Below are 9,710 nucleotides of genomic sequence, written 5' to 3'. Positions count from 1 at the left end.
TCCTCTTCCTGCATGTTCACCTCCTCCTCTTTTTACTCTTCCTCCTCTCCCTCTTATATTGTTTCCATCCATTGTTGGTATCAACATTCAGTGCAACATTTTGAGTCAGTACTGAGCTCTGAACTGACTTGTATTATGTAATGTTGGTTTGGTCACATCATTAGAAATAAGTGTGAACAATTTTGAGTCGTTGTGTGTAAATGATGACAACTTTGTGGTAGTTGTGTTTAACTTTTGTCTGCCTAAAGTTAGAAAAGCGAAATCATAATCAACAACCCCTTTATTACTTGCCAAGAGTGGTTCCTCTTTCAGCAGTTTCACCCTGGAGATAGAGCCTGTCAGTATACGTCAAGTAGTCACCTTTATTTTTATAGCGGTTTTTACAATAGAAAATGTTTCAGAGCAGCTTCACAATAATAAACAGGACAGGAACAGATTTAATGATCTGGATTTCATCAAATATAAGACAACTTTGAATTCAGCTGTAAAGCAGCTGTAGCAAGAGATTAGTGTAAATATTCAGCTCAGTACAGTTCAGTGATAATTATTCATTAATCCTCCTCTCCTCGACCCCTCCATAACAGAGAGACTATGAACCACAGCACTGGTTTAAACAGCCGCATGAGGTTTATGAGCAAAGACTCTTAACCATTAGAAACTTCTAGAGACAAAGAATTTCCTCTAGCGACAAAGAATATGCATCTCCAGCATAATCAGTTGCTTTAAGTTTTCCATATTATCAGTATCAAGTGTTACTAAAGTAAAAACCCACATGAACTTCACATAATTTATTTAGTTTATTTTTACAATATAAGTGTACCACACATGCCGATAAGTTTACCACACATATAATATAAATCATATAGTAGATTTACAAGTTATAATACTGTACACACAAATTACTTACAACATTAAGAGTGGTGTGTGTTCATTTGTTTTAAATGTTAGGAAGTCAGCTGAGGATGGTTTGAGAATGTGAATGTTGCCTTTAAATAACACAAACACACTATAAACAGTATTATTTACACTGTAGATATTAATTACATATTTTTATGAGATGAGTCCGAGACGTTTCTTGATGAAATGAACGACAAGGCGCTGCGGTCTCTGCTGATATTCCAGAAGAGCATCATGAGGTGTTGAAATCTGATCTCCCTCAAACCTGTTCAGCAGAGTCACACACACCACTGCAGCTGCAAAAAATATCATGCCATTAACCACTTTGAAGTACATTTAAGGTAATTCAATGCTGCATAAAGTGAGGCATACAAAGCAGTATACTTAAACCCTGGACTATGAGCTTTACATAAGGGTTAGTTCAAGCAAAGGTAAAGGTCTGTTATAAGATCTTAGGCAGAATGTCCAAGACTGACATACAATAGCTGTGTGTGTGAGGAACACAATCAAATGTAAGGTGGTATTCACTTAAAACCTTTGCCTTTTCAAAAGCTCTCAAATCTTGCAAAGCTCAAAAATGTCTAAAGCTTTGCATGGTTTTCAGACTTGGTCGAAAAGCACTGATGTTAACCCGGGAGTGATGTGCCTAAAGCAGCAGTGTCCGATGCTGCGCCTGAAGGGCCACCATCCTGAAAAGTTTAGCTCCAACTTCCAGATAATTCTGTTTTTATAATGTTATTTTTTAGAGCTTGACAATACAAATAACCAACCACTTTCCTAGAATGGAGAAAAGCAACTCGGACATTCTAATTTAAATCTAATTTTGTATTTCATTTTATTTATTGAGTGTCTTTTCGAAAGCATGCCAAAAAGGTAGCCAATTTTATTAATTAGATTTTTTTGCATGCAAGACCATAGAGGCAGCACAGCTTTTTATGCATTCTATGGTCTTTTCCTCATATCACATATTACAGTTTTTCTCGATTGCTTAAACACATTTCTTGAAACTATGCCTCGTATTCTCAAAACAGTAAACACAAATCCATAACGTCTCACCCAGATCCCCAAACATCCTGTTTTCAGGTCAAAATGAAGCTCTACACTCAAAACCATTCACTCTTGCTGAAAAACCAAACTTTGCCCTCAGACAGGACACACAAGCCCTCAAAATCACACACACTACAACATAGTATAACACACTGGTGCAATAAATTCAAAACAACATTTCCAAAACTGGTAAGTTATGTTGCTTGTGGTTCCCCTCCTCACAAACCTTTTCACATGATGAACACAAAAGACACAACCAATGGATACATTGGCGCATTTTTATTCATTCATGTACTACACAGTACAACACACACACACACAAAACAAAAAAAATTCTTCCTGTTTTACTCTTCTTTTTTTTTTTACTCTCTCCTCTAAAGATGTGTGTGACCATCATATGACAGTAAAAGAGCACACACAAACCTTATTCTAATATGGAATTGTATTGGAATGGTAAAGAGTGTTGGTCGTGACAGGAGACAAGGAGACAATATGATGAACACGTCTAAGAATGTTCCACATATGGTTGAAATACCATCATTGGCCTAGAAATATAACATTCTGGGAGTCAAGACTATAAAGTAGAAAGGATGCCCTCCCTTCACTGTCACACTCCGCAGCCGCTCTGTGTGACTGTACGACTACTGGCCTTTTCTTGCAAGAAAATACACCTCATCAAAGACTATTGGAAATGTTTGTCTTTTATTCAGTGATAGAATTTTGTTTTCCACCACACCTCCATGAAGGTTCTCGAGGCGACGGTAAAGCGACTCAAATTTGGCCTTACTCGTAGCCCAGCCTCCCTCATAGTCATAACATTGACTAAGACATGGGCAACTAGAGTGGCTTGAATTTCATCTGAGACTGCTTGTCTTCTTGCCCTTGCCCTTTGTCCTCCTCCTCCTCCTTATCCCTCCTCGATCTCTTCCTTCATGTCTTTCTGGATCCATTGTTCCAAATCTCAATAAACTGATTTGGGCCCTTTTATCTGTCTATTGAAGGATGTGATTAATGTGTGTTCAATTTTGACAATTTTGATAATTGTGTGCTAACTGAGCTGAAGCTGTGCTGACTTGAGTGAACAATATTGAATGCTAGTGCTTTATACATGACAACATGGTTTAGGCAATGAGAAATTAAGGGATTTGTGTGTAGAGTTTTGCAGTGACACTTCAACAAATCTGACTCATGTGTCAAAACAGGGAATAGTGTTTATAGTTTAGTGAAATGGGTGTGCTTTTTGATAAATGGCATTATGGTTTTGAAATTTTAGTTCAAAAGCCTGGATATAGTGTTTAAGCAATCGAGAAAAACTGTAAAGTCACAAGCAAGCACAACAATTTTAAAAATCTATTTGAATCCCTTTACAAACAGACATATAAAACGCTTGATCGGAGGACTGTTAGTTTTAATCGTTGCAATATAAGTTCAAAAATAAAATCTGTATTAAACATTTTGCTGATGCTTGCTTGATTTGTAAGATTTTAAATGGACGTTAAGCCAGTTTATAATACTGAAGGATAATAGTGGCAGCGCAACAATAGCAACTATTAGAAGAGACTGTGTTCAACAATTTCCATTGGGACGATCAGTCTTTTCAGTTAAAGCCATTCATTATTGGAATACTTTAACAACTGAGTTGAGGGATAGTAGAAATTATTCAACATTTAAATATAAATTAAAGATATGGCTGAAAGCAAATCAAACAGGTACATAAATCATCTTTTTTTATATTCTTCCATTATTATCTTTAGTATTATCTTTATTAGGATATTAGTATTTGATTTGATATACTGTTTTAAGGTTTGTTAAATTTTGTAATTTCTTAATCATGGAGAAGGTTTTTCTAGGTTTTAATATATAGACATATGTTTGATCAATTGTGGATAATTGTGAATTTTTTTATTTATTTTTTTTTTTTTAAATTTTAGGTTGCCATTTTAAAATTGAAAAAAGTTAGCCTGTTTCTGGCTTATTAAAAGTGTCTGACTGTTGATTGATGAGCACTGTCCCTATTAAAATAATTGATACGATTTGATTGAGAGTGGAAAAAAAAAACTGTTAAATTCATACAAATTTAATTATAAAAAAGATTGTAGCTTTTCAAGTCAAGTTGATTCTTATAGTGCTTAATGCAATTTAAATATTTCCAAAAAACTTAAGTTTCCGAAACAAATCAGCTCTACAGAGGACAATACAGTGTCAGTGAATTAAGTGCTGCAGTAGTTTCAATTATAGCCCCTTCAATACTTTATACTGATGATTATTTTTGTATCCCCCTAATAGGCAGCCCAAAGGCAACAGACAAAGGCGGTTCTCCGTTTCTACATTTTTGTAAAAAAGAAAAAAGAGCAAAGAAACAACATGCAATTTTTAACATGCAATGATAATTCCTATATGTCAATTTATATATCAGCCTTAAGGGGCTTATGGTGGCCCCTTAAAAAAATGAGGTCCATACCTTCCTACTCTGGTACTCTGTGTTATAGTAGTGATGATGACAACAGACAATGTAAACTTATGTACCTTTAAGATTGCAGACACGACACATGGCAGCAAAGACAGTGGATTCCATCTCAATGTTCCTGACGCCTGCCTCATTGGCTTTCCTCAGATATTCAAATTTTTCTTCAGTCGAAAATGAGCACAGGGCTCCATCCAGTCGCCCCTGACCTACAACAGGAAAAGGAGGTTTGGTATGTCACTATATGAAAATGAATATCCTTTAAGTGTGCTGTCTTCAAAAGCACATTAAGATATAGATCCATAGACCACAAGATCTGTTTTTGAATGCTTGTGTGTAAGAGGCCATGCTGTATTGTAAATACAGTCACGGTTAAAGCAGTTGTTAGGCAAGTCTGACATTTAAACTATGGTTATGGGTGGGTTATGACACATACAGTATAGCTGGTGAACAGATTTGACATAACTACAGTATACTATACTATATTTTATACAACTATATTGTATATTTTAGCATGGCTAGAACACTGTATTGACCAATCAACATCCAGGTTCAATCAGTTTGATTCAATCAGTTCAATCAAACAATCAGTTTTTTTTATTTGATTTTTACATTTATGTATTTGGCAGACTCTTTTATCCAAAGCAACTTACATTGCATTCAGTACATTTAATGAGTTCATGAATTCACTGGGAATCAAACCTAGGATCATGGCATCACTAACAACATGCTCTACTATTTAAGCTACAGGACCAGTATGGGCTAATAAATAAAACAAAGTACAGAAACATTGCAGTACCTTCGTAGAAGTCATGTGTGCACATTGTGTTTCCAATAACAGTAGGAATATCTGGAAGCTCTGAGGAATACTGCAGGAGCTCTTGGGCTACATCTTCATCTAGCTCTGTGCTCCTGATGATAACCTTTCCCAAAACCACCTGCTCAAACTGGGGCTTGAAGAAAGAGTCCACAGCTTTATCTGTGATCACTACGGTCCCTGCAGCCAGACCTGTGTGTTCAAACAAACGGCAAAAAATGACTAGAAAGTAGAAAACCCATATACTTCAAGTCCCCCTCCATCCAGCAGTTTTAAATTTCATATGTAATGTTTCAGAATTGGCTGATTCATTTTTGTTAAAAATGATTGCTATTAAAGTTAAAACCGCTTCCTCAGGTTGATGTATTTGTGCTTCATAACTCAATGATACAATAAAGCAGGAAGTGCTCACCAACTCCGCCTGACGTGCCAATGCGAAAGATGATGACATCACGACAACGAGCATGATAGAGCATTTTAATGAGCTCATGCAGCATGATGGAGATGGAGGGAACGCCCATGCCATGCTGTCAGAGACAAAACGGAGGAGAATACATCAATTATGATGCAAGTGAAAAAAAGTGATGCTAGCCCACTACAGATTATGATTAATGATGATTGATGCTAATGAATGATTACACGTTTCATCTAATCATTCATTGTTCATAGCTTATGCATATATCTATACAATAAGTCTGACCACAAGTTCTCCACAAACACACACACACACACACACACACACACACACACACACACACACACACACACACACACACACAGAGAGAGAGAGAGAGAGAGAGAGAGAGAGAGAGAGAGAGAGAGAGAGAGAGAGAGAGAGAGAGAGATCATTAACTCAGTAGTATTCACTGGCTTTGAGATAAAGGTCAACTACCACTGGATAATCTTTATCCTGGATTCAGTGAAATGCTCCTACAGTACATTAACCTACATCACATGATCTTCATAAAAAAATTTCAAATAAATTTACTGGTATGAATAATACATCTCTCATTCAAATACAAGCCTCAGGATTTCAGACACTCACGCTAATGGACAGCACAGGTCCTACTTTATACATGGAATATCGATCCGTTCCCTCACAGATATCTCTGATGTCTGCAATGTTTCCTGGCAGCTCCAGCTGCTCATGGATGAACTGGGCAAAAGATCTCATCCGATTAGGACTTCCGCCAACACAAACAAACTACAGAAGAGATAACAGACAGAAAAACATAGCAAAATGAATCACTTTCTAACCAAAAGTAACATTTTTCATTAAACTATCTGATGTTGCTTTTGTTTTGTTCTGTAGACTTTAAGGTTTTTTTTTCGTTTTTTTTTTCCCTTTCAAGAATTGCCCTTTACTGATATTACATGTAGCTCAAGAAGTCTTAATCACAAAATTCAGATGTATTATTTCAGCTATTCTAAAATCTTGGTTTAATGGAGTAGAAAATAAGAGATCTAATTCATATTTGCGCCATGCAGTCCCCTTTTTGGAAAAATACCCTTCTGTTATGTCAGCCCTGCTCCTCAGAAGGTGTATTTACTTTCTGGTAATATATTTAATGGTAACAGACTACGTATATTTCAAGATATTCTAGCAGGATTTTTTAGGATAATTTGTTTACAACTGTTTTAATTGAATTGAACTGTTTTAAGTCTCATTGGATTATTGAAAAATAAGCCACACCCTGATAATGATGCTAAATGAAAGTAGTCTCAGGCAACTGATTTTCTGACATAACTGTCCTAACAAAATAATTCTGGCTCAAATATTTATTTATTTATTTATTTATTTATTTATTTATTTATTATCCAAATAAGAAATGAAAATATTGCACAATCAGCTGGAGATTATCACAAAATAAACCCCTTTGGGATGATATAAGAGGATTTTGATTTTGTGATAATGACAGGCTGACCATACTGTACATCAACCCTTGTAAATAGATCATAATTTTCATCAATCATCCTCTATACAGTCCTAAAGACTATCTTTCTTCAAGATTATTACATTTAATTTCACCTTAAATGTGCTGTCTAAGGCTAGGTCTAAATTTGAAAATGCCATTATCATTTCAAAACTCTCTCCATCCATACTAGCTTGTCCACACTGAAACTTCCTGTGCATGTGTAAAACTTAATAAAACCTCACTTAGATGATACTGAAAGCCAGACACAATAAAGTCCTCATGCTATTCTCATATCACAATATTTTTATTAGCAAAATATCCCACCACTCAATGTTGCTTCCAGGTCGCAATCAATCGCTATTCCATGTATGGTCTAAAACACAATTAGCCTCATGTTTTAACGCAGGACAGCAATGTAAAGTATCTGTCATTTTTGTAGGAATGTAATATGAAGATTGAATAAAGTAACATTTATTTTTTACAACATTATGAAAGTAAAAAGCCTAACTCATAGACATGAGTTAGACTTTTTACTTTCATAATGTTGTTAAAAATAAATGTTACTTTATTCAATCAGGTGTGGACAGGACTTCTGTACACACCTTCACATCCCCAAACATCTGGGGCAGGTCATGGGTCTTGGTGCCCAGGTTTAAGTGGTACAGGATGTCCTCTTCCATGCTGTCCAGGTGAGGGTTTTTCACATACTCCACCTGTCTGTGACACATCACATCTGTTATTGCTGTGGACTAAGAGAAGTTAGACTGTTAAACACAAATATTTCATTTGTTTCATATAACTCATATGACATTCATGTGTGTAGATAGTGTATAAAAAGTAAAAGCATGGGTACTGTGCTTTACTCAAAAAGTATCAATCTAATTAAAAAAACGGAGAAAAATTATTATTAAAAAATTAGTTAGAAATAGAACGAAGTCAATGACCGAGGAGATTTTCTCATTAAAATATCTTTGCAAAGCAACAAGCACATTTTCTCAATATCCAGACTATTTAGACATCAGAACTGAACCGAACCCAGTATATCCAAAGACCCAAACAAGCCCACACATGAAGTCTTTACACATTCATCAACCAGACATTGTCCAGTTACTTAGCCCATCTTCTCTGATCTGTTAAAGATGTGTGCTTTCTGAGTAAATGAAAGTTATCTTACTGAATGTAACTGCTGTGTTCATTTCCAGTGCTGTTCATTAAAATAGGTGCCATGATTGCAGTTCTCGATAATCTGCAAGAGAGCGGTAAATATAAATTCATTATTTGTTCACAGATATATAGGAAAAAGAAACATGCAGAATTTATTCCATTTTTGTACCTGGCAGCAGTTGTATCTTTCAAGACAATCCTTTAATCCTTTTGATTTGTTCTACTGCTAACTTTTGCCCCTTTACTATGTAGACCTTTGTGTCATCAGGACCTCTGTAGAATAAAAATGTGTCCGACTTAGACAGGCTCTTATAGAGAGCTCAGTATTCTCTGATTGGTTATAGAGGGAGGTGTAGCACCTGCTCCCTGTCTCCACATGGTTACTGATCTCCCTTGATATGTTAACAAATAGACTTATGCTCTACAGAGAGATGCAGGACTGCGCCAACATCAACACAGTTTAATAAACAGTTAAATGAAGTGTGTGCACGGTTTGATGTGCATGTGTATGTGTTTAGCTTATCTAAACATATCTTATATAACCTTATCTTGTGTCCAGCACTGATAGTAACCTTCACTACTCCATCATCTGCTCCAAACCATCCATTAAAAATACAGTTTTTATTTTTTTTTGTTTTGTTAATAAAAATAATGCGTAGACACTGCGCATAGTTGTGTACATTGATAGATTTATATGGTGACTGCACCAGTGTTTGAATGATTATTTAACAATCAATAGAGCAAGCAAAACTAAATACTAAAAAATTAATATTGTTTATGTTTTAATTTATTCAAGAAAATATTGACATTCACTGCAATGGGTGTGACAGTTCTGTTCAGTTCTGTTTAATCTACACCTGTTCTGCTTTCCATTGATTACTCCTGTGTATTTAAACCCTTAAAGTTAGCCTATGTTCTTTGTCTTGCAATAACGTTAAGTTGTAAGTAGTGCAGTTTGTTAGTTAAAAGTTAGTTTGTTTGTAATGCTTCTTTCTCTGTGGATTTCACTACCGCAAAACTAAGATTTTTTTTGTTGAGCCGCCCCCTTTTTTTATTTGCTTGCTGGCCATCCAAATGGATCAGGAGCAACAAAGACTTCACATTTCCCACGTTTGTGGAGTGGGAGCTGGTGAACAACAGTTTGGCATTCACCAATGTGCCCAGCTGAGGAGGACATCACCAGCCTCACTCCGTCCAGACCCAGAGCCCAGCCAGCCGTCTCCCAAAACCTGCACGGATTAGGAATACTGATCCAAATAATTAATAAGTCCTTCTGAAGGATTTTGTAATACTTTAGTCATTACTAGTGGGTTACAATGATCTTCACTTTAGAATGAATTCATTTAGCATTTTTCACATTAATTATGAATCTGTATTTAGTAGTTGAGATGTATGATTTTTTTTA

At 35.7% G+C, this 9,710-nt stretch overlaps 1 protein-coding gene across 2 annotated transcripts; it reads right to left on the bottom strand.

Moving 5' to 3' along the window:
• Positions 1-263: 263 nt before the first annotated feature.
• upp2 (uridine phosphorylase 2) lies at positions 264-8,696 on the bottom strand. Of its 2 annotated transcripts, XM_079880744.1 has the most exons (8): positions 8,475-8,696; positions 8,316-8,387; positions 7,744-7,858; positions 6,271-6,429; positions 5,638-5,752; positions 5,208-5,417; positions 4,471-4,617; positions 264-1,193 (listed from the first exon to the last, which is right to left on the bottom strand). In XM_079880744.1, the coding sequence occupies exons 2-8, from the start codon at positions 8,366-8,368 to the stop codon at positions 1,051-1,053; spliced, it is 942 nt and encodes a 313-aa protein (XP_079736870.1). In that variant the 5' UTR covers positions 8,369-8,387; positions 8,475-8,696; the 3' UTR covers positions 264-1,050. The 2 variants fall into 2 exon arrangements, with proteins under 2 accessions (XP_079736870.1, XP_079736871.1); XM_079880745.1 differs by lacking the exon at positions 8,475-8,696 and having other exon boundaries at positions 7,744-7,890; positions 8,316-8,384.
• Positions 8,697-9,710: the final 1,014 nt, after the last annotated feature.

This window comes from Squalius cephalus (genome assembly GCF_949319135.1).
Source record: "Squalius cephalus genome assembly, chromosome: 9".
NCBI classification, from domain to species: domain Eukaryota; kingdom Metazoa; phylum Chordata; class Actinopteri; order Cypriniformes; family Leuciscidae; genus Squalius; species Squalius cephalus.
This window is presented reverse-complemented; position numbering and strand designations above follow the sequence as displayed.

Bases quoted from the DNA above. Each gene is read 5' to 3' on its own strand.
- upp2 (XM_079880744.1), bottom strand. From the start codon at position 8,368: ATGGCACCTATTTTAATGAACAGCACTGGAAATGAACACAGCAGTTAC. The intron at 6,430-7,743 runs GTGTGTACAGAA...TCTCTTCTGTAG, and splicing joins AGATGTTTGGGGATGTGAAG to TTTGTTTGTGTTGGCGGAAG. The intron at 4,618-5,207 runs GTACTGCAATGT...TTCCTGTTGTAG, and splicing joins CACACATGACTTCTACGAAG to GTCAGGGGCGACTGGATGGA.